Genomic DNA, 25355 nt, shown 5'->3' with positions numbered 1-25355 from the left:
GAAGTCCACTCACTCACACTTTGCAGTACTGGAGCTGATCTACGTAGACTGGTCTCTGAGGTACCCGGGACCCAATGTGGCTCCCTCACCTGCTCTGGCAGATTGAGCTCTATGTCCATTTTTCTATCCTGGATGTTTTTGTTCAATTCCATCACCTGTTTGGTAGTGTTTTCCTGTAACTCTCTAACGGATTTTTGTGTTTCCTCTTTAAGAGCTTTTAGCTGTTCTCCTGTGTTTTCCTGTATTTCCTTCTTAATGTCCTCCATCATCATCATGAGAAGTGATGTTAGATCCATGTCTTGCTTTTCTGATATAATGGTGTATCCAGGACTTGCTATGGTGGAAGAGTTGGTTTCTGTTGCTTTTATTCATATGCTTGCCTCCTGCCATCTGATTATCTCAAGTGCTTGCTGTCCTCAATATATCTGATTGGAGCCTGTCCTTCCTATAATCCCTGTTGATTCAGGACTTCTCAGAGTCCAGCTTTCTCTGTGATCCTTTGATTGTGGGCTCCTGTGAACCTGATATTCTGGGTGTGTCAGAGTTCTTGGCAGTCAAACTCCTCTAAGACCCTGAAATACTGGTGTGACCCAACTCCTGTTATCCTGGGATCCTGTTTTCCCAAGATCCTGGGCCTGTTGCACTGCCTGGATGTGATGTCTCCTTTGAGGACCGTGGAGCTGTCCAGTCTGTTCGAAATCAAGGTAAACCAGAACTGATCAAAAGGAACCTGGGCCTCTGGTCAGGAAGGGCTCTAGTGTCTTTGTTCCTGCTGTCAAAGGCCTGTCACACTTGGATTGGAACTGATGGTGTGTTCCACTCACCTTGGATCCTAAGATCGTGGATAATCCTCTGGGGATTGTGGGGTGTCAGTGCCCAAGGTGACCCGGTGCTGGTGCTGACTAGAAGGGATTTGTAGTAGTAATACTTTTTATTGGGTATTTTATTTATATTTCAAATGTATATGTAAATACTAATTCACACTAAGGGACCCCTTATACCATCCCCCATCTACCTGCTTATATGAAGGTCTGCCCCCAGCCACCTACCCATTCCCTCCTCCACAACCTCACATTCCCCTACTCTGGGTCATCAAACCTTCATGAGACCCAGGGCCTCTTCTCCCATTGATGCTGACAAGGTCATTCTCTGCTACATATATGGCACATGGGTCCCTCCATGTGTACTCTTTGGTTGCTGTTTTATACCCTGAGAGCTCTGGTTGGTTGATGTCACAGAGACACAGTGAAACTAACAGAAATTATGAACCAAAGAATTTAATTGACATCTATAGAACATTTCATCTTAAAACTAAAGAATATACCTTCTCAGGACATCATGGTACCCTCTTTGTTTCTCTGTTTGGTTTGTGTTTGCATGATCTGTCCATTGGTGAGAGGGGCATGTTGAAGACTTCCACTATTATTGTGTGCGGTTCAAAGTTTCTTTTATGAAGGTTGCCCTAGCATTTGTGCCATAGATGTTAAGACTTGGAGAGGTCATCTTGGTAGATTTTTTCTTTGATGAGTATGAAATGTCTTTCCTCATCTTTTTTGATAACTTTTGGTTGAGTTTTGGTTTTATTCGATATTAGAGTGGCTAGTCCAGATTGTTTCTTGGGACCATTTGCTTGGAACATTGTTTTCCAGCCCTTTACTCTGTGGTAGCATCTGTATGTGTCACTGAGGTGTGTTTCCTGTATGCAACAAAATGCTGAGTGCTGTTTATATATCCAGGCTTTTAGTCTATGTCTTTTTTTTTTGGGGGGGGGGGGATTGAGTCCATTGATGTTAAGATATAGTAAGAAATATTAATTGTTGCTTCCTGGGTTTTTTTTTTAAATGTTATTTTTATGTTTGTGAGGCTAACTTCTTTTGGGTTTGTTGAAAGAAGATTACTTTCTTGCTTTCTGTAGGGTATATTTTCCCTCCTTGTGTTAGACTTTTCCTCTTATTATCCTCTGTAGGGTTGGATTAGTAGAAAGTTATTGTTTAAATTTGGGTTTTTCTTGGAATACTTTGATTTATCTATCTATATCAATTGAGAGTTTTGCTGGGCATTGAGAGCCAGCTTAGGCTGGCATTTGAGACTGGTAGGGGTTTGTATGACATCTTTCTAAGATCTTCTGGCTTTTATAATCTCTGGTGAGAAGTTTGGTGTAATTCTGATAGGTCTGCCTTTATATGTTACTTGGCCTTTTTCCATTACTGCTGTCAATATTTTTTCTTTTTTTTTAGTGCATTTGGTGTTTTGATTATTATGGGACAGGAAGAATTTCTTTTTTGGTCCAATATATTTGGGGTATTTTAGGTTTCTTGTATGTTTATGGGCATAAAGGCCTTTCTTTAGGTTAGTAAAGTTTTCTCCTGTAATTTTGTTGAAGATGTTCCCTGGCCTTTATGTTGGGAATCTTTGCTCTCTTTTATTCCTACTATCCTTAGGTGTAGTCTTCTCACTGTGTCCTAGATTTCCTAGATGTTTGGGTTAGGAACTTTTTGCATTTTGTGTTTTCTTTGACTGCTGTGTTAATAGTTTCTATGGTATCTTCTATGCCCTCATTTTAATCTATCTCTTATATTCTGTTGGTGATGCTTGTATCAGCAGCTCCTGATCTGTTTCCTAGGTTTTACATCTCCAGAGTTTCCGCCTCCCCATTTGTAATTTCTTTATTGTTTCTACTTCCAATTTTAGATCCTTGATTTTTTTTTAAAATTCTTTCACCTGTTTAATTATGTTTTCTTGTATTTCTTTAAGGGTTTCATGTGATTCCTCTTTAAGTTTTTTTTTCCCGTGTGCCTGTGCTCTCTTGTATTTCTTTAAAGGAGTTATTTATGTACTCTTTAAGGTCTTTTATCATTTTCATGAGATTTGATTTTCATGTATGCTAGATTATCTGAGGTTTGCTTTTCTGGGAGAACCAGATTTTAACAGTGTTTAAGTGGAATAGTTTTCTTTTGCTTATATTCTCACACTTGCTGTTCACCCTCTGGTTATCTCTATTATTAACAGGCCTCGCTGTCTCTGACTGCAGGTTGTCCCTTCTGGGAGCCTGGTTATGATGGGCCTGCTAGGATTCAAGCTCTCTATGGTTTGTGATGGGCTCTAGAATTTCAGGCCAGAAGTATGAGGTTTCTCCAGCAGGGTGGCTAGGCCCTATGTCTGCTGTCTTGAGGGGTTCCCAATTAAGCCATATATAGGGGTGAGGCTCACCTGTGATCCTGGTTATTAAGGACCTCCTAGGAATCAAGCAGTCTCTGCATGTGGGCATGGACAGTGGTTGCTAGGGCACCTGATCTGCTCCTGAACCCAGTTGTGGACTGGATGGTTGATGTGTCTCTTGTAGGGTGGATAGGTCCTACGTCCACTGGGCTCTGTTGGGGGTCCTAGTTATGCCGAGTATTGGGAATGAGGGGGGGGCGGTCAGCCCTGAACCTGGTTGTAATGGACCTCATGGAAATCAAGCTGTCTCTGGGTATGGGAGGAGTTCTGGAGAGCTGGCTCTGCCCCAGGCAAAGTTCTGGGCAAGAAGAATGTTATCTCATGATTTCTCTTGACCAGAATAAAAGTCTAAAATTCTAATGGATTTGAATCCTTGTATCATTTATTTATTTAGCTGTATTGGTACTTCCTTTTATTTTTATTGTTTGTCTTACTTTTTAAAGAAAATGCTTATCAGTGAGTACATATCTAATGACTTCTTTTGTGATTGGGTTACCTTACTAAGGATGATATCCTCCAGATCCATCCATTTGTGCAAGAATTTCATAAATCTATTGTTTTTAATAGCTGAGTAGTACTCCATTGTGTAAACGTACCACATTTTCTGTATCCATTTTTCTGTTGAGGGACATCTGGGTTCTTTCCAGCTTTTGGCTATTATAAATAAGGCTGCTATGAACATAGTGAAGCATGTGTTCATATTACCAGTTGGAACTTCTTCTGGGTATATGCCCAGGTGAGGTATTGAGAGGCCCCTTGGTATTAAAAACTTCATATGCCCCAGCATGGGGGAATGACAGGACCAAGAAGCGTGAGTGGGTGGATAGAGGAGCAGGGCGGGGGGAGGGTATAGGGAATTTTCGGGATAGCATTTGAAATGTATATAAAGAAAATATCTAATAAAAATGTGTTAAAAAAAGGAAAAAGAAAATGTTTTTGTTTCTCAGATATACTTCAGAATATCTTCCTGCATCTCTTTTAGGTACTCCCTTTCCTAAAGAACACCCTACTGAAGCATCATATGAGAGGTCACACAGTTATGGATGGGAAAAGAAACTTAGATTCAGAATATGACATTCTCAATTTTTGGAATTTTCCAAAGGGTCTTGCATTAAAGGTGAAAGTAGGAAACTTTTCTCCAAATGCTCCCCATGGTCAACAGTTGTTTTTAGCAGAAAAGAAGATACAATGGCCTATAATGTTTACAAATGTGAGTTGCATTTTATTTTGTGGCTTTGACTTTCATTAAAAATATAATAATTCTCAGACTTAATCATACATGGATACTTATTTGGTACCAATCATCATTCAACTATCCACTAGGACCATCACATATAAACAGCAAAAGTAGAATACTTAATCATCCCCTGACTCTGTGAATGGAAAATATTATTTTAAAATTTTAATAATGTCCACATGTTTCTCATGAATGAAATATCTGCTAAATTACATCAATACCTCAAAACACTGATAGGAGGTTTATTTTTCCACCCAAGCCTAAGAAATTTCAATGAGATTTAAAGTGACCTTTGTTTCATTAGTTTTTAAAAAGGTAGACGTGTGTGTGTGTGTGTGTGTGTGTGTGTGTGTGTGTGTGTGTGATGTACTTTCTTTGCTACTTCAGATAACATGTTGACAAAGCATCAGAATGATATGTTGTTTTGGCTGACAATGTGAGCATGCAACATAACATACTGAGGATAGAGTGTTTTAGGAGACAGAGGAAGTGATGACATCACATTCAAGACGAAAATCAGAGATGAGAAATGTGATTGCTCCACTTGTATTTCCTTTTCTTTCTCTTTATGACAGTAGCCAGTGAAATACTGACACCCATTTGGTGGTGGCTCTTTTTCATTCAGGTAAATGTGTCTATAAATCTCACAGAAAATCCCCAAAGATTGTTTCTGTGATGAATCCAAGCCCTTTAAAGTTCTCAATTTACATGCATTACCACATCAGATAAAAGGTCTTCCTATAATATCCGGTAATAGAGAATCTGTAAGTTGAATCTGAAGTATCAGCATGACCTTGTAGAACACTACTTCAATGACCTACTCTTAACAACAACTCCATGTATTGGATGAAGATTTAAACATTTGAGCTGAGTAGCACAAAATCTGACAAAACTAGTAATACCCAAACCCATATCCTTATTGTAAGTGTAAGCATTTGCAAATTAACTGTTTGATGATACTCAGAAATACTCTATTATTTGGATTTCTCCTAAATGTTCAAGCATTTGCTAATAGCTGTCATTTCTCTCAGATTCCTCAGTCTGTGTGCAGTGAGAGCTGTAGACCTGGATTCAGGAAATCTGTCCAGGAAGGAGAGGCTACCTGCTGCTTTTATTGCACTCCTTGTGCAGACAATGAGATTTCCAATGAGACAGGTAAATACAGGTTTGCAGAGAATATTGTCCACTGTGATCTGCAATCCAACAGAAATTGACTAGAGAGAGTTAGGAGAAACAGTTTTTTTTTTCCATGATTAAAATGGGAACATTGCATTTCCATTTATTTCCTTTTGAAAGAATGCACACTACACATTGAAATTATCCTTGATTTACATTGTTGTGAAATTTCAGATGTTGTTCCCTAAAGTGCCTGACCTTGGCAAAAATTAGCAGTCCATTAAAATTTCACCATGAACACAGTGTATTTAGCACCATTTCTGTATGTTTTTAAACTATGCTCAGTCATATGTAGGATTCACTTAATTCTCTTTATGAGTACTACAAGTGCAAGTATTTTTGTTATTATTGTTATTGTTACATAGCAGGTGACTTGAGAGTTCAGTTTAATTTCCCTAGTATATATGTTTTATCTCTATCCTGACAAATTTTTTGTTTTACTGAAATAAAAAATTTTAAATATTTTTATTATGTATTTTCCTCAATTACATTTCCAATGCTATCCCAAAAGTCCCCCATACCCTCCCCCCCCTTCCCTACCCATCCATTCCCATTTTTTTGGCCCTGGCGTTCCCCTGTACTGGGGCATATAAAGTTTGCAAGTCCAATGGGCCTCTCTTTCCAGTGATGGCCGACTAGGCCATCTTTTGATACATAGGCAGCTAGAATCAAGAGCTCTGGGGTACTGGTTAGTTCATAATGTTGTTCCACCTATAGGGTTGCAGATCCCTTTAGCTCCATGGGTACTTTCATTAGCTCCTCCATTGGGGGCCCTGTGATCCATCCAATAGCTGACTGTGAGCATCCACTTCTGTGTTTGCTAGGCCCCGGAATAGTCTCACAAGAGACAGCTATATCTGGGTCCTTTCAGCAAAATCTTGCTAGTGTATGCAATGATGTCAGCATTTGGAAGCTGATTATGGGGTGGATCCTTGGATATGGCAGTCTCTAGATGGTCCATCCTTTCGTCACAGCTCCAAACTTTGTCTCTGTAACTCCTTCCATGGGTGTTTTGTTCCCAATTCTAAGAAGGGACACAGTGTCCACACTTTGGTCTTCATTCTTCTTGAGTTTCATGCGTTTAATAAATTTTATCTTATATCTTGGGTATCCTAAGTTTTGGGCTAATATACACTTATCAGTGAGTACATATTGTGTGAGTTCCTTTGTGACTGTGTTACCACACTCAGTATGATGCCCTCCAGGTCCATCCATTTGCCTAGGAATTTCATAAATTCATTCTTTTTAATAGCTGAGTAGTACTCCATTGTGTAAATGTACCATATTTTCTGTATCCATTCCTCTGTTGAGGGACATCTGGGTTCTTTCCAGCTTCTGGCTATTATAAATAAGGCTGCTATGAACATAGTGGAGCATGTGTCCTTTTTACCGGTTGGGACATCTTCTGGATATATGCCCAGGAGAAGTATTCCTGGATCCTCCGGTAGTACTATGTCCAATTTTCTGAGGACCACCAGACTGATTTCCAGAGTGGTTGTACAAGCTTGCAATCCCACCAACAATGGAGAAGTGTTCCTCTTTCTCCACATCCTCGCCAGCATCTGCTGTCACCTGAATTTTTGATCTTAGCCATTCTGACTGATATGAGATGGAATCTCAGGGTTGTTTTGATTTGTATTTCCCTGATGATTAAGGATGTTGAACTTTTTTTTTTTCAGGTGCTTCTCTGCCATTCGGGTATTACTCCAGTGAGCATAATTTGTTCAGTTCTGAGCCCCATTTTTTAATGGGGTTATTTGATTTTCTGGAGTCCACCTTCTTGAGTTCTTTATATATATTGGATGTTAGTCCCCTATCTGATTTAGGATAGGTAAAGATCCATTCCCAATCTGTTGGTGGTCTTTTTGTCTTATTGACAGTGTCTTGTGCCATGCCGAAGCTTTGCAGTTTCATGAGGTCCCATTTGTCAATTCTCGATCTTACAGCACAAACCATTGCTGTTGTACTCAGGAATTTTTCCCCAGTGCCCATATCTTCAAGGCTTTTCCCCACTTTTTCCTCTATAAGTTTCAGTGTCTCTGGTTTTATTTGAAGTTCCTTGATCCACTTAGATTTGACCTTAGTTCAAGGAGATAGGAATGGCTCGATTCACATTCTTCTACAGGATAACAACCAGTTGTGCCACCACCATTTGTTGAAAATGCTGTCTTTCTTCCACTGGATGGTTTTAGCTCCCTTTTCAAAGATGAAGTGACCAGAGGTGTGTGTTTTCATTTCTGGGTCTTCAATTCTATTCCATTGGTCGACGTGTCTGTCACTATACCAGTACCATGCAGTTTTTATCACAATTGCTCTGTAGTAAAGCTTTAGGTCAGGCATGGTGATTCCACCAGAGGTTCTTTTATCCTTGAGAAGAGTTTTTGCTATCCTAGGTTTTTTGTTGTTCCTGATGAATTTGCAGATTGCCCTTTCTAATTCGTGGAAGAATTGAGTTGGAATTTTGATGGGGATTGCATTGAATCTGTAGATTGCTTTTGGCAAGATAGCCATTTTTACTCTGTTGATACTGCCAATCCCTGAGCATGGGAGATCTTTCCATCTTCTGAGATCTTTTTTAATTTCTTTCTTCAGAGACTTGAAGTTTTTATCATACAGATCTTTCACTTCCTTAGAGTCACGCCAAGATATTTTATATTATTTGTGACTATTGAGAAGGGTGTTGTTTCCCTAATTTCTTTCTCAGCCTATTTATTCTTTGTGTAGAGAAAGGCCATTGACTTGTTTGAGTTAATTTTATATCCAGCTACTCTACTGAAGCTGTTTATCAGGTTTAGGAGTTCTCTGGTGGAATTTTTAGGGTCACTTATATATACTATCATATCATCTGCAAAGAGTGATATTTTGACTTCTTCTTTTCCAATTTGTATCCCTTGATCTCCTTTTGTTGTCGAATTGCTCTGGCTAGGACTTAAAGTACAATGTTGAATAGGTAGGGAGAGAGTGGACAGCCTTGTCAAGTCCCTGATTTTAGTGGGATTGCTTCAAGCTTCTCACCATTTACTTTGATGTTGGCTACTGGTTTGCTGTAGATTGCTTTTATCATGGTTAGGTATGGGCCTTGAATTCCTGATCTTTCCAAGACTTTTATCATGAATGGATGCTGGATCTTGTCGAATGTTTTTTCTGCATCTAACGAGATGATCATGTGGGTTTTGTCTTTGAGTTTGTTTATATACTGGATTACATTGATGGATTTCCGTATATTAAACCATCCCTTCATCCCTGGAATAAAACCTACTTGGTCAGGATGGATGATTGCTTTAATGTGTTCTTGGATTTGGTTAGCAAGAATTTTATTGAGGGTTTTTGCATCTATATTCATAAGGGAAATTGTTCTGAAGTTCTCTATCTTTGTTGGATCTTTCTGTAGTTTAGGTATCAGAGTAATTGTGGTTTTATAGAATGAGTTGGGTAGAGTTCCTTCTACTTCTATTTTGTGGAATAGTTTGTGCAGAACTGGAATTAGATCTTCTTTGAAGGTCTGATAGAACTCTGCACTAAACCCATCTGGTCCTGGGCTTTTTTTGGCTGGGAGACTACTAATGACTGCTTCTATTTCTTTAGGGGATATGGGACTGTTTAGATCGTTAACTTGATCTTGATTTAACTTTGGGACATGATATCCGTCTAGAAATTTGTCCATTTCATCCAGGTTTTCCAGTTTTGTTGAGTATAGCCTTTTGTAGAAGGATCTGATGGTGTTTTGGATTTCTTCAGGATCTGTTGTTATGTCTCCCTTTTCATTTCTGATTTTGTTAATTAGGATATTGTCCCTGTGCCCTCTAATGAGTCTAGCTAAGTGTTTATCTATCTTGTTCATTTTCTCAAAGAACCAACTCCATGTTTGGTTAATTCTTTGAATAGTTCTTCTTGTTTCCACTTGGATGATTTCACCCCTGAGTTTGATTATTTCCTGCCGTCTACTCCTCTTGGGTGAATTTTCTTCCTTTTTTTCTAGAGCTTTTAGATGTGTTGTCAAGCTGCTAGTGTGTGCTTTCTCCAGTTTCTTTTTGGAGGCACGCAGAGCTATGAGTTTCCCTCTTAGAAATGCTTTCATTTTGTCCCATAGGTTTGGGTATGTTGTGGCTTCATTTTCATTAAACTCTAAAAAGTCTTTAATTTCTTTCTTTATTCCTTCCTTGACCAAGGAAGAGTCACACCAATGTATTTGATATTATTTGTGACTATTGTGAAGAGTGTTGTTTTCTTAATTTCTTTCTCACCCTGTTTATACTTTGTGTAGAGTAAGGCCACTGATTTGTTTGAGTTAATTTAATATCCAGCTACTCCACTGAAGCTGTTTATCAGGTTTAGGAGTTCCCTGGTGGAATTTTTAGGGTCACTTATATATATTATCATATCACCTGCAAATAGTGGTATTTTGACTTCTTTCTTTCCAAGTTGTATCCCCTTCATATCCTTTTGTTGTTGAATTGCTCTGGCTAGGACTTCAAGTACTATATTGAATAGGTAGGGAGAAAGTGGGCAGCCTTGTCCTGTCCCTGATTTTAGTGGGATTGCATCCAGCTTCTCTCCATTTACATTGATGTTGGATACTGGTTTGCCGTATATTGCTTTTATTATGTTATGTATGGGCCTTGAATTCATGATCTTTCTATGACTTTTATAATGAAGGGGTGTAGGATTTTTTCCAATGCTTTCTCAGAATCTAATGAGATGATCATGTGATTTTTGTCTTTGAATTTGTTTATATAAGGAATTACGTAGATGGATTTCAATATATTAAACCATCCCTGCATCCCTGTGATGAAGCCTACTTTGTCATGATGGATGATCTTTTTGATGTGTTCTTGGATTCAGTTTACAAGGATTTAATTGTGTATTTTTGCATCGATATTCATGAGGGAAATTGGTCTGAAGTTCTCTTTGTTGGATCTTTGTGTGGTTTAGTTATCAGAGTAATTATGGCTTCATAGAATGAATTGGGTAGCATACCTTCTGTTTCTATTTTGTGGAATAGTTTGAGGAGAGTTGGAATTAGATCTTCTTTGAAGGTCTGATATAACTCTGCACTAAACCCATCTGGTCCTGGGGGTTTTTTTTTGTTTGTTTGTTTGTTTGTTTGTTTGTTTGTTTTGGTTGGGAGACTGTTAATGAGTGCTTCTCTTTCTTTAGGAGAAATGGGATTGTTTAGATCGTTAATCTGATCCTGATTTAACTTTGGTACCTGGTATCTGTCTAGGAAGTTGTCCATTTCATGCAGTTTTTCTAGTTTTGTTAAGTATAGCTTTTTTAGTAGGATCTGATGATGTTTTGGATTTCTTCAGGATCTGTTGTTATGTCTCCTTTTTCATTTCTTATTTTGTTAATTAGGATGCTGTCCCTGTGCCCTCTAGTTAGTCTGGCAATGGGTTTATCTATCTTGTTGATTTTCTAAAAGAACCAGCACCTGGTTTGGTTCATCCTTTGAATAGTTCTTTTTGTTTCCACTTGGCTGATTTGAGCCCTAAGTTTGATTATTTTCTGTGGTCTCCTCCTCTTGGTTGAATTTGCTTCCTTTCTTTCCAGAGTTTCTAGGTGTGCTGTGAGACTGCTAGTTTATGCTCTCTGTAGTTTATTTTTGGAGGCATTCAGGACTATGAGTTTTCCTCTTAGGACTGCTTTCATTGTGTTCCATTAGTTTGAGTATGTTGTGGTTCATTTTCATTAAACTCTAAAAAGCCTTTCATTTCTTTATTTCTTCCTTGGCCAAGGTATCATTGTGTAGAGTGCTGTTCAGTTTCCATGTGAATGTTTGCTTTCTATTATTTATGCTGTTATTGAAGATCATCCTTAGTATGTGGTTATCTGATAGTATGTATGGGATAATTTCAATATTTTTGTATCTGTTGAGGCCTGTTTTGTGACCAATTATATGGTCAATTTTGGAGGAGGTACTATGAGGTCCTGAGAAGAAGGCATATCCTTTTGTTTTAGGATAAAATGTTTTGTAGATATCTGTTAAATCCATTTGTTTCATAACTTCTGTTAGTTTCACTGTGTCTCTGTTCAGTTTCTGTTTCCAGAATATGGCCATTGATGAGAGTGGGGTGCTGAAGTCTCCCACTATTATTGTGTGAGCTGCAATGTGTGCTTTGAGTTTTAGTAAAGTATTCCATCCCGCAGGATTCAGTTATTCGTGTGTGTGTGGGGGGGGGTGCAAACCTGGTAGAAAATGGGAGGAAGGAAAGGAGAAGCAGAGACCAAGAAGGGTGCCTATCAAGGTCTCCGTTTATTAGGCTGAGGTGCCTTTCTTTAAAGCATACATCTCGGGGAATAGGGAGGGGTCGAGGGGGAATTTTAACAAAGAACAATGAAGTGGGCATCTGATGACATGAGGGCTGAAATCAGGCTCCAGGTTGCGGGCATGCTGCATCTTATCTCCTGAACATAGATCCTCCTTAACAGCCTTGGGATGTCAGGCCGGGCTCAGGAGTAACTCATGTCCTTAGAAGCCATGAGAGTCAGGAAGAGATAGGAAAGAGGGGACCACAATTCAGCTTTTACAGCCTCAGGTACCAGGAAGGGAACCAGCTCATAGCACGAGGCCATTTGGCGTGTCAGGGAGATTGTGAAGTGCTTGCTTTCTCAGGGGATGGTCTCTGACAGTAAAGTTTCTTTACTGACTGTGGCTGCCCTTGCATTTGGAGCATAGATATTTAGAATTCAGAGTTCATCTTGGTAGATTTTTATCTTTGATGAGTATGAAGTGCCCCTCATTGTATTTTTTGATATCTTTGGGTTGGAAGTGGATCTTATTAGATATTAGAATGGCTACTCCAGCTTGTTTCTTTGGACCACTTGCTTGGAAAATTGTTTTCCAGCGTTTTACTCTGAGTTAGTGTCTGTCTTTATCCCTGAGGTGGGTTTCCTGTAAGCAGAAAAAAGATGGGCCCTGTTTGGGACCTGTTTTTGTAGCCAGTCTGTTAGTCTTTGTTTTTTTCTTGGGGAATTGAGTCCGTTGATATTAAGGGAAATCAAAGAAAAGTAATTGTTGCTTCCTGCCATTTTTGTTGTTAAAGTTGGGAATCTGTCTTCTTTTAGTTTTGTTAAAGGATTACTTTCTTGCTTTTTCTAGGGTGTAGTTTCCATCTTTCTGTTGGTGTTTTCCCTTTATTATTCTTTGAAGGGCTGGATTCGTGGAAATATATTGTGTGAATTTGGTTTTGTCATGGAATACTTTGGTTTCTCCATCTATGGTAATTGAGAGTTTTTCTTGGTATGGAGCCTGGGCTGGCATTTGTGTTCTCTTAGGGTCTGCATAACTTTTATATGTTGTTTCTTTTCCCTTCTCTAGGTTTTCCATCTCCACAATTCATTCAATTTATGTTTTCTTTATTGGTTCTACTTCGACTTTCAGATCTTGCACAGGTTTGTTTTTTTCTTATTTTATTTTTTATTAGATATTTTCTTTATATACATTTCAAATGCTATTTCGAAAGTTTCCTATACCCTCCCTATGCCCTGCTCCCCTACACACCCACTCCTGCTTCTTGGCCATGGCATTCCGCTGTACTAGGGCACATAAAGTTTGCATTACCAAGGGGCCTCTCTTCCCAGTGATGGCTGACTAGGCCATCTTCTGCTACATATGCAGCTAGAGATAGGAGCTCTGGTTGAACTGGTTAGTTCATATTGTTGTTCCACCTATACGGTTGCAGACCCCTTCAGCTCCTTGGGTGCTTTCTCTAGCTTCTCCATTGGGGGCCCTGTGTTCCATCCTATAGATGACTGTGAGCATCCACTTCTGTATTTGACAGGCACTGGCATAGCCTCATACAAGACAGCTATAACAGGGTGCCTTCATCAAAATCTTTCTGGCATATGCAATAGTGTCTGGGTTTGTTGGCTGATTATGGAACGGATCCCCAGGTGGGGTAGTCTATGGATGGTCCATCCTTTCTTCTTAGCTCCAAACTTTGACTCGGTAACTACTTTCATGGGTATTTTGTTCCCAATCTAAGAAGGAATGAAGTATCCACCCATTGTATTTTCCTCTTCTTGATTTTTTTGTGTTTTGCAAATTGTATCTTTGGGTGTTCTATGTGTCTGGGCTAATATCCACTTATCAGTGCATGCATATCTAATGACTTATCTGACTTATCTGGGTTCTTTCCAGCTTCTGGCTATTATAAATAAGGCTGCTATGAACATAGTGCAGTATGTGTTCTTATTACCAGTTGGAACTTCTTCTGGGTATATGCCCAGGAGAGGTATTACTGGATCTTCTGGTAGTATTATGTCCAATTTTCTGAGGAACCTCCAGACTGACTTCTAGAATGGTTGTACAAGCTGGCAATCCCACAAGCAGTGGAAGAGTGTTTCTCTTTCTCCACATCCTCACCAGCATCTGTTGTCACCTGAATTTTTGATCTTAGCCATTCTGACTGGTGTGAGGTGGAATCTCAGGGTTGTTTTGATTTGCATTTCCTTGATGATTAAGGATGTTGAACATTTTTTCAGGTGCTTCTCAGCCATTCGGTATTCCTCAGTTGAGAATTCTTTTTTTTTTTTTTTTTTTTTTTTTTTGGCTCTGAACCACATTTTTTTAATGGGGTTACTTGAATTTCTGGAGTCCAGCTTCTTGAGCTCTTCGTATATATTGGATATTAGCCCCTATCAGATTTATGATTGGTAAAAATCCTTTCCCAATCTTTTGTTGGCCTTTTTGTCTTATTGACAGTCTCTTTTGCCTTACAGAAGCTTTGCAATTTTATAAGGTCCCATTTGTCTTACAGCACAATCCATTGCTCTTCTGTTTAAGAATTTTTCCCTTGTGCCCATATCTTCGAGGTTTTTCCTTACTTTCTCCTCTATTAATTTGAGTGTTCCTGGTTTTATGTGGAGGTCTTTGATCCACATAGACTTGAGCTTGTACAAGGAAATAATAATGGATCAATTTGCATTCTTCTACATGATAACCACCAGTTGTGCCAGCATCATTTGTTGAAAATGCTGTCTTTTTTCCACTGGATGGTTTTAGCTCCCTTGTCAAGGATCAAGTGACCATAGCTGTGTGGATTCATTTCTGGGCCTTCAATTCTATTCCATTGATGTACCTGTCTGTCACTGTACCAGTACCATGACTTTTTTTTTTTTTATCACAATTGCTCTGTAGTACAGCTTAATGTCAGGCATGGTGATTCCATCAGTGGTTCCTTTATTGTTGAGAATAGTTTTTGCTATCCTAGAATTTTATTTTTCCAGATGAATTTGCAAATTGCCCTTTCTATCTCAGTGAAGAATTGAGTTGGAATTTTGATGAGGATTGCATTGAATCTGTAGATTGCTTTCAGCAGGATAGCCATTTTGACTATATTAATCCTGCAGATCCATGAACATGGGAGATCTTTCCATCTTCTGAGATCTTCAATTTCTTTCTTCAGAACTTGAAGTTCTTCTTATACAGATCTTTCACTTCCTTAGTTTCTCTTCACCTGTTTAATTGTATTTTCAGGTGCATCATTAAAGGGTTTATTTTTCTCTTCTTTAAAGACATCTACTTGTTTGGTTGTATTTTCCTGTGTTTCTTTAAGTGATTTATTCATTTGTTCTTTAAAGGACTGAGGCTATCATCTTTATAAGATTGAATTTAAGGTCATTTTCTTGTATTTGAATTGTGTTAGGATATCCAAGGCTTGCTGTAGAAAAAGAAAGATAGCTGTGCTCAGAAGGCACCATATTTTCCTGGATTTTCTTGATTGTGTTCTTTCAAGGAACTTTAGCCATCTGGATGACTTTGGTCTCTGGATATTCCTATTGTAGTAAATATTGGAGAGGGATTAACCTTGGTGGTCCTGGTGTGGCAGACCTCCTTGTGTTGTGCGGTTCTGGATCTTCACATCTGTATGGTTCAGGATCTGCAGGTCTGTATGGCCCAGAAGCCTCAGATTCAATGAAGCTGAGCAGTTAGGTGATGGGAAAAAGGATTCTCCACTGGAATAGCAGGATGCTCAGGGCAGCTTGGCTTGCTCCAGAGGACCCAGGAAGCAGGGAAGATGGATCAAGAAGGAAAGTTCACCTGCATGGCTCAGGCTCAGCTGCCTGACTAAAATGGAAAGGAGGTGATAGAAAAAAAAAATGTCTTGATGGGATAGGAGGTGGCTCAGGTCAGGTAGGCTTTCTCCAGAGGACTCAGCAAGCAGGTTTTTTATTACTTTATTTACTATATGTTTTTTAGTTAAAGATAAAAATCACAAATGTTTAAAAGCAGAGTATTCAAAACTTGGTTGATTTTTTTTTGAGAACCTTGAAATCTTTTAATAGTTCTTTCTCTACATGTTAAAAAAACCATGTTATAGCATATATTAATATGCTATAATAAACTACATTATGCTATAATATTATTACTACTACTATTATGCTATAATAAACAACATATTAATATGGAAGATTTTAAGATTCAAGATTTTAATGGTATTTACTATTTCAAACTCATTCAGAGTATTGAAAGACCTTAGTGGGGAAACCCACAGTTAAGTCCCGAGATGGCCCACACACCTAATGAATCATGAGAGAACATCTTGATGCAAACACACGAGGTAGTTTAATGATGGAGCTCCAGGCTGACATGTATCTCATGCAGGAGACAGAAGAGTGGACCTCGAGGCTCAAAAGTTAGGGATTTATATAGGAAAAGAGTGGGGGTAGGGGAAGAACTGGTGCAGCTTCACACAATTGGACAGTTTAAACATCAGCAAACAACTGTATTGCAGAGCGAAGTAACAGCAGTTCTGAGGGGCATGCGTTTATGACTCAGCTGAGATAGTCCAGACATCCCTGCTGTGATAGTCCGGATGTCTTTGCAGGTCTTCTCCTATCTTTATGGCTAGCCAGCTGCTGGAATGACTTAACAGCAACAGCTTTTGTTCTTTGCCCTTGGCCCAAAAAGCCCTCCTAACTAGCAAGCCGCATGAGTCATGGACCTTGAATTTAATTTTCTTTCAGTATGAGCTAAATTAAACAACACAATGGATTCAATGAAAGTAAGTAAATATGGATCCTAAATCTAACAACAAAATATAGGAAATGAATTTCAAAAATGTATATTCTATAAAACATGTAACCTAGAACTAAAAACCTTTGTAAGATGATGCCAGAGTCAAATTAGGAGCATACAGTATAATTCTGCAATATTATGACTTATCAAATAGATGCAACAAAGTAAAAATTATGAAAAGCATATAAAAACATAGGAAAAGCACTGGCCATTTTTATATTTATTTGTGTCTGTATATGCAGTGAGGGTAGTAAAGATTTGAAATGACTCAAAGAATATGTAAATACTTCTTTCAATGATAATGAAAAAGGGTGATTCAGGAAGGATTTCAAAGAGCTGCTGCTGAGTATCAGCTTAGGAAGAAGGAGACATCCTGGGAATTGACTCACACTTATCTTCATTTCTGCACAGATATGGATGAGTGTATGACGTGTCCAGAAACTCACTATGCAAACTCAGAGAAGAACCACTGCCTCCAGAAATCTGTGAGCTTTTTGGCCTATGAAGACTCCTTGGGCATAGCTCTCACCACCACAGCACTATGCTTATCTGTGCTTACAGCTGTGGTGCTTGTAGTCTTTGTGAAGCACAGACACACACCCATTGTCAAGGCCAATAATCGGACTCTCAGCTACACCCTCCTATTGACACTTATCATGTGTTTTCTCAGTTCCTTGCTGTTCATTGGCCACCCAAACACTGCAACTTGTATCTTGCAGCAGACAGCATTTGGAATTTTTTTCACTGTGGCTCTCTCCACAGTGTTGGCCAAAGCTATTACAGTGGTTATTGCATTCAAGGTCACTGTTCCAAATAGAAAAGTGAGGCGGTTAATGATATCAAGGGCGCCTAATTTCATCATTCCCATCTGCACACTCATCCAACTTCTCGTCTGTGGAATATGGCTTATTACTTCTCCACCCTTCATTGATCAAAATGCTCATGCTGAACATGGTCACATCATCATTTTGTGCAACAAGGGTTCAGCAGTTGCCTTCCATTGTGTCCTGGGATACCTTTGCTTCTTGGCACTTGTGAGCTACACCCTGGCCTTCTTTTCCAGGAATCTGCCTGACACATTCAATGAAGCGAAATTCCTGTCATTCAGCATGCAAGTATTCTTCTGTGTCTGGATCACCTTCCTCCCTGTCTACCATAGCACAAAAGGAAAAGTAATGGTGGCTATGGAAGTCTTCTCTATCTTGGCTTCCAGTACAGCTCTCCTTAGCTTGATCTTTGGCCCCAAGTGCTACATTATTTTATTAAGGCCAGATAAGAATGTCTGTCTTGACATCAGACATAAATCCCATTCAAAAAGGAATAGTGGTTTAAATTTTATTTAAAAATCAAACTATGATTATAAATTAAATACAATGGTTGAAAGAACTGCCACTCCATTCTAAATCTCTTAATTATGTATAATATGAAGTGATTCTGTTGGTTCATAATCCTTCACATTATTGTATTAAAATCTCTGTGCTGGAACTATAATTTTTATTTCATGTTTGAGATTCATGTTACACTTTTTTTTGTATGGAAATATTACAATGTATTTTTTGTTGGCCTATAGCGCAGTATGGCATAAACAAATGTGTGTCTGACTTTCTTTGCCTAAAAGTTACCTGGGCTTAATATGTGCCACCATTTGAAGCAATGCTATATCTATTTTATCCTTCTCTGAATAAAAAAAAAAAAGGAAACATTAAATATTCTGTGATTGATTTCATTTGTTTTTTAACTCCTGAAGAATCTCTTATATTTTTCTGTGTAAATTGAACATTATAAGAGCAGACTGTCTCTCAAGCATCAATTCAAGAGGTTCCTTTTCTATGTTTTTTGAGAAAAATTTCATTGTTTAGAAAGAAAGTAGAAATATTTTAGTATTTTGATATCTCATGATTTTGTTATGAGGAAAAATGAAAACTTTTGATGTGGGGTATTGCTTAGAAATACTCAGCTCAGGAAAAGGATGTGTGCCCTAGGCTGTTATGATTATAGTGCATTTGGGGTATAAGCAAGTAGAATGAGCTCAGTTTACCAACAGGCATTATGGAAGATGGTGTTCCTAAAATTATACAGTAGAATAATATTGAGAATATATAGTTCATTGAAAAAAAATTGAGTCTTTTTCTTGGAGAAGAAGATGTCATGAGTAATTGACAGTGGAAGTTAAAATATTATTTATAATAACTTCAGGGAGAGACTTTGAACATGATCATACTAACAATGTTTGGATACTCAGTACCCTTGAGAAATACTATGGCTCTGTGAAAAAAGATGTTAAGCTCTCTTATTCAAGTAACATCCTAAATGTCATCAATGCAAATCAGTTTTACCTAATGTAGTTAGGACAAGTCAAGCCCCTTATAGTTTTTCTGATAGAGGGTTTGCTATTTTGTGGTATAATTGAAAAGATAGGATTTTGAGAGGCACAATAGAAGGTCTTAACTTCATGGACTGTTGTATTTCTGAGGCTGTAGAAAGAGAGAAGGCAGAAAAAGACCAGTCTGCTCTCAGCAGAAGTGATTGTTTATTTCCCATAACAGAGATAAACATTTTCCAGTGGAAAAAGAAGCACCCGTGAAAAGGAAAGGGGATTTCATAGAGATGAAATTTTATTTTATTTTATCATATTATATTTTTGTTTTTGTTTTTGTTTTTTCGAGACAGGGTTTCTCTGTATAGCCCGGGCTGTCCTGCAACTCACTCTGTAGACCAGGCTGGCCTTGAACTCAGAAATTCGCCTGCCTATGACTCCCAAGTGCTGGGATTAAAGGTGTGTGCCACCACTGCCAGGCTTTTTGTTTGGTTGGTTTTTTTTGTTGTTGTTTTTTTTTTAATGAAATTTTAAATGTAGATTCAGATGCCTACGTAATCATCTCACTTTCTTGTCATTTCTTCACATACGTCTATTATAATTTATAAATTACCTTGTCCTGACTCCCATGATTTATTTGGTAGTTGGTTACTGATTTAGAAAATGACAGCAAGTCAAAATGGGCTACAGTTTCAATGTAGAATCAGTAGATATGAGCAAACCTTAGGAGACTCAAAAGATCCTTGGCTTGGTGTAAGCATAAACACTTACCAAGCCAGGTTACCTTATTATCGTCTGAGGGAATTTTATCTATCTGGCACAGGATAGAAGGACAACACAAAGCATGATGTTGTCATAAGTTTATTGCATGTAATCAGATTTTTTACACCTTCATTAGAAACAAAATATGATGGTTGTTTCCAGGAATAATACAAATGTAGTTGGCAGGATACAATTAATCTATACAGGGTACACAAGATTATTGTATAAGACTAATTGTTCTAGAAAGCTTCTATATGCTTTCCCCCTGTCTAGGGAATGAAAAGATACACAGGTAGTATGATTACTCCTCTACTGAGGAAGTGTTTCTGATGCCAGGATCTAAAATCCTGCAGTTACACAGGAGCTATAAACTCTAAACTGAAAGCCATATAGCAAATGCTTTTCCAGCCAGCTAGACAAGCCAATATCCCTGCCACATATAATTTAAAAGGATGCAAGTCAAATTTAAAGTAGACATGGAATTGTAAATCAAAATTCCAAAGGCATTCTTATGGACCATGTTGTAGAAGACCAATTAGACATTTTTTTAAAAATGACTAAAAATCTTTGCTAGGTTTTGTGCATCAATAAAGGAGGAAATCTAAATTTTACTGCTGAATAGTTAATATTTCAATATGCAAGGCCTGAAATTAATACTTGACATATTAACATCATTGCCTAGGGTGTGTTATTATTAGCTGTACCACATGCATTAAATAGAGAACACATAGCAAGGAACACAATTCAGTGCTTCATATACAGTATAAGCGCTTCATGTTCAACACCATGAGTGAAAAAATGAAAAACAAAAACATAAGTTCAGCTCTAGTAAATTAGACAGTGCTCAGCTCTGGGCACTTTCAATGACCTGACATAAGATCTCAACAAAGGATCTTGACAGTCAATTTGTTTTGAAGAGGCCAAACATATTATTCAGCAATATACCATCATTGTACAATTTTTAAAAAGGCATAAGAATAGGAAATATATTATAATGGAGTAGCCATCCTACTCTCCTCCCCTCATTCATTTTAAAATAATGCTTAGATTGTCCATTACCTGTTTTCAGAAAATAATGTTTCTGGGCATTATATTGAATGCTTGTAACATAAACTACAGCATAATTTTGGGAAAATCCTTGAAAACGCTTGGTAATATATGGAGAATTGTCAGTTTTTACAGGGAAGTAATATAGCAAAGGCTCTAAGTAAAAGGTTGATCAATATATTCATAAGATTATACCTATGTATTTTGACTTGCCCAAACTGCAGAAATGAGTGACATACACATGCCAAATTTGATTTGACAGTATTCCTACTGGAGTCATACCATCTGAGGGTTGAGGCTTGATAATAAACCTTACATAAGAAATGCATTCGTTAACTATCATATGATGAAGAAATCCACACTGATTCTAGATGCTGTACTTCAAGCACTGCATATTGTCTGTCAGAATATAAGTTTAGGTATTTTTTTTTTCATTTAACAAAGTACCTGGGCAAATACAAATCAATGAAGCATCCCAAGAAAGCAGGGAACCCTTACTGTCTTTGGTAACATACAAATACTGCTTGTACAGAGGGCATTACCTGAAGCCTGGTAGGTTCAGGAAATAAGTCCATGCTATTTCTCTTATTTTGATTTTCCTATTGGACGAATGTGAATAATTGAGGCATGGTCAGATTAGAAGACTAAAGAAAAAGATCTATGCATTCTTGAGTATACAAAGGTTCAAAGGTTTCAAAACCCTGTCTGAAAAACAAAAACCAACCAACCAACCAAACAAACAAACAAAAAAAACCTAATGTCAATGATAAAAGTGTTGGGGAATACAAGGGCAGGGAGGCAGGAGTAGGTGGGTGAGTGGGAGGGAAAAAGATCTATAAAATAAGGTAGTATAGCCATTCTAATATCTACCAAAATTTACTTTCAAGTGAAATTTCTTAAAAGAGATACAGAATGACACTTCATACTTATCCAAGAAAAAAAAAATCTACCAAGATGACCTCCTTTTGAACATCAATGCCCAAGATGCAAGGACATCCACATTTGTAAAAGAAATATTGTTATGAAACCCAAACACTATTGCATATGCCAGCAAGATTTTGCTGACAGGACCCTGATATGGCTCTCCCTTGTGAGGCTATGCCCGTGCCTGGAAAATACAGAAGTAGATGCTCACAGTCATCTATTGGATGGAACACAGGGACCCTAAAGAAGGAGCTAGAGAAAGTAACCAAGGAGTTAAAGGGTTCGGCAACCCTATAGGAGGATCAACAATTTGAACTAACCAGTACCCCACAGAACTGTGTCTCTAGTTGCATATGTAGCAGAGGATGGCCTAGTTGGCCATCAATTGGAGGAGAGGCCCCTTGCTCTTGCAAACTTTATATGCCCCTGTACAGAGAAATGCCAGGGCCAGGAAGTGGGAGTGGGTGGGTTGGGGAGCAGGGTGGGGGTAGGGTATAGGGGACTTTTGGGATAACAACATCTGAAATGTAAATGAAGAAAATATCTAATAAAAATGGAAAAAAAAATAGGAGACTTCAACATCCTACTGTCACCAGTGGAAAGAAATGCAAACGTCCTTTTCAACATTTTTTCTACTTCTACCTTCTTTTCCTGTATTTCTTGCTGCGACCCTCTACAATACACCTCTAAACCTTATACCACATTGTATTTGTTTTACTTCCTTGTTTCATGCTTATTTTATGTTTGAATCTCAGATCTGAATACTCATAGATAAATGCCTAAACTGAGAAAAAATATGCAGCATTTGTCTTTCCAAGTCTCAGTCAATATACTTTCTAGTTCCATCTATTTCCCTTTAATCCTTAAGATTATATTTCCAAGTACAACTCAATGTTCCATATTGCATATGTACCAATTTTTATCATCCATTTTCCATTTGAAGTATATGTATACTGTTGCTAGTTTCAAGATATTGTGAATAGAATAACAATAAATGTGGCTGAGTGGGTGTAAGAAGAATATGATAGGAATTGGAGTCATCTGGGCATATGTTAACATGTGATAATGGTGGTCATATGAAAGATTTTTTAAAGAGTTCTCTACCCTTGCCAAGAAGTGCATGCTGAAATGAGCCTGATATGGCTGTCTCCTGAAGGGCCCTGCCAGAGCCTTACAAATACAGATGCAAATGTTCACAGCCAATCATTGGACTGAGCGCATAGTCCCCAATAGAGGAATTAGAGAAAGGACTGAAAGGGTTGAGGGGGTTTGCAACCCCATAGGAAGAACAACAATATCAACCAACCAGACCCCCCAGTGCTTCCAGGGACTAAGCAATCAACAAAGGATTACACATGGCTCCAGCTCCATATGTAGCAGAAGATGGCCTTGTCATGCATCAATGGGAGGAGAAGTCCTTGGTCCTATGCAGGCTTGATAGATGCCCCAAAGTAGAGGAATCAAAGTCAGGGAGGTGGGAGTGGGTGGGTGGGTAGAGGAACACCCTCATAGAAGCAGAGGGAGGGAGGATGGGATAAGGGGTTTCCAGGCGGTGAGGAATGAGAGAAAGGGGATAACATTTGAAATGTAAAGAAAGTATCCAATAAAAAATAAAATGGATCTATTTTTAAAAGAAATAAAAATAAAAAATTATGTTTCTCTCTTTCATATATAACTTTAAAAAAATAGTTCTCCACTTTAATTTCCATAGTGGTTGGAACAGTTTACAGTACCATGAACAGTAAATACAGGTTCCCTTTTTTTTTCCATTTCTGCTTTGATTTTGCGAGCCGGCCAGCAGCTCACATGTTCGGTTTGAGCCTAGGAGGCAACCTGGAGCTGAAAAAAAGAGGGAACCTAGGTCGGTCGAGAAATAATGGAACCAAGACATGCTAGTCTGTTCAAGGTTCAAATGTTTAATGGCAACTGTGCTTATAAAAGGGGGGGGGGAGCCCATTCCCGCCAATTCATCCTTGGAGCCTGGAACCAGCTGCAGGTGATGACTTGCAGGATAGGGCATAGTCTCCAGAATAGCTCCAGGGCCTCTCAGCAGGTATCAGTATCTTGAAGAGGAACAGCTACAGTGGCTGAACAATAATAGATTAATCCAGGGAGAAAGGCTCCACCCTAGGTAATCTCCTTAGTGGCAGCAAAGTCAAGGTCTGGCTCAGCTTGCTTCAGGCTTGTTGGAGGTTACATTTGGGCATTTGTTGTGAATTATTTCTGTCTGTATATTTGCATTTATTGATTTTTACATTATGACTGAAGTAAGTTGTAATCACAAAGTTGGTTTGATTAGAATTCTCCTAACTACTAAGTTATAATAATGACTGTTTGAGGTATTTATCACTCCTCTTTTTCTATATGAAATATCTGTTCAGATTGCAGGCCCTTGGTTCAGTATATCATTAGTGTTTTGACTACTTGTTTTTTTTTTTTTTAAAGATTTATTTATTATATGTAAGTACACTGTAGCTGTCTTCAGACACTCCAGAAGAGGGCGCCAGATCTCGTTGCGGATGGTTGTGAGCCACCAGGTGGTTGCTGGGATTTGAACTCTGGACCTTCGGAAGAGCAGTCGGGTGCTCTTACCCACTGAGCCATCTCACCAGCCCTTGACTACTTGTTTTAAATATTCTTTATATATTCTGAATATGAATCCCCTGTTAGATACACACATTTTCAAGGTTTTCTCCCACTCTGGGGGCTTCATTCTTTACTCAAGTGTTTCTTTAGCTATACAGAAGGTTTTAGGTTTCAGGAAATCTCATTGATCAATTATTTTTAATTCCTGGACAAATTGAGTTATCTTCACAAAGTCCATATCCACAAAAATATCACTTTGGGTTCAAACTACATTTTCCTTTTTTGTTGTTGTTGTTTGTTTTGCTTTGTTTTTTTTTGTTGTTGTTGTTGTTTTTCGAGACAGGTTTTCTCTGTGTCATCCTGGTTGCCTGGAACTCTCTCTGTAGACCACGCTGGCCTCGAACTCAGAAATCAGCCTGCCTTTGCCTCCCAAGTTCTGGAATTAAAAGCATGCACCACCACTGCCCGGCTCTACATTTTCTTCTAGCAGTTGTAATGTTTCAATTTTCACATTTAGGTCTTTGAGCTATTTGAAGTGAGATTCAATATAAGGGAACTGAGTTGCATCTGATTCTATTGTTCTGTTGCAGTAATATTCCCTCCCTCACCCATAAACCCATATTAAAACACACACTCCAGTTATTATATTTATAAACTATAAGACTAAATTGGGCAGCAATATCACCAAACTAAACTAACTCCCATCTATGATACCCTCACTACTTGCAATTTGTCCTGGCCACATGGTTCTGCTACCCCATTACCTTTTATTTCCCCTGCCCAATTATAGGCTATAGTCTTTATTTGACCAGTAAAAATGGCCCAAAGATTCACATATCACATGAGTATATGAGCAAGTGCTCAACAGAAGGCAGCCCCTCTGAAAGAAGGAAAATTAACATCAGAAAATAGCATCAGAGCAACCCACACAATTTCTCCTTTTTGTTCAATAAAAAAAGGTTCCTCTCAATCCGATATAAATTGAGCACAACTATAATAATTATGCAAATTATGGAATGTGATATACACATAACATCCAGTCCATGATATTTGTCAATTTAGATAAA

General features: G+C 38.3%; 1 protein-coding gene across 2 annotated transcripts in view; it reads left to right on the top strand.

The window, feature by feature from the left end:
* LOC147000504 (vomeronasal type-2 receptor 116-like) overlaps positions 1 to 18443 on the top strand; it is a 37997-nt gene extending 19554 nt beyond the window's left edge. The window contains exons 4-6 of one of the 2 annotated variants that reach the window (XM_085832959.1): positions 4202 to 4429; positions 5488 to 5611; positions 17064 to 18443. In XM_085832959.1, coding sequence (XP_085689085.1) covers positions 4202 to 4429; positions 5488 to 5611; positions 17064 to 17995 — 1284 coding nt within the window. In that variant the 3' untranslated portion in view covers positions 17996 to 18443. The remainder of the gene's footprint in view (positions 1 to 4201; positions 4430 to 5487; positions 5612 to 17063) is intronic. The other variant, XM_085832960.1, reaches the window with a different exon arrangement.
* Positions 18444 to 25355: the final 6912 nt, after the last annotated feature.

Source organism: Mus caroli, unplaced genomic scaffold (assembly GCF_978045245.1).
Source record: "Mus caroli unplaced genomic scaffold, Mus_caroli_1 scaffold_18, whole genome shotgun sequence".
In the NCBI taxonomy this organism is placed as follows: Eukaryota; Metazoa; Chordata; class Mammalia; order Rodentia; family Muridae; genus Mus; species Mus caroli.
Note: the sequence above shows the minus strand (reverse complement) of the source record. Positions and strands in the feature narration are given on the sequence as shown.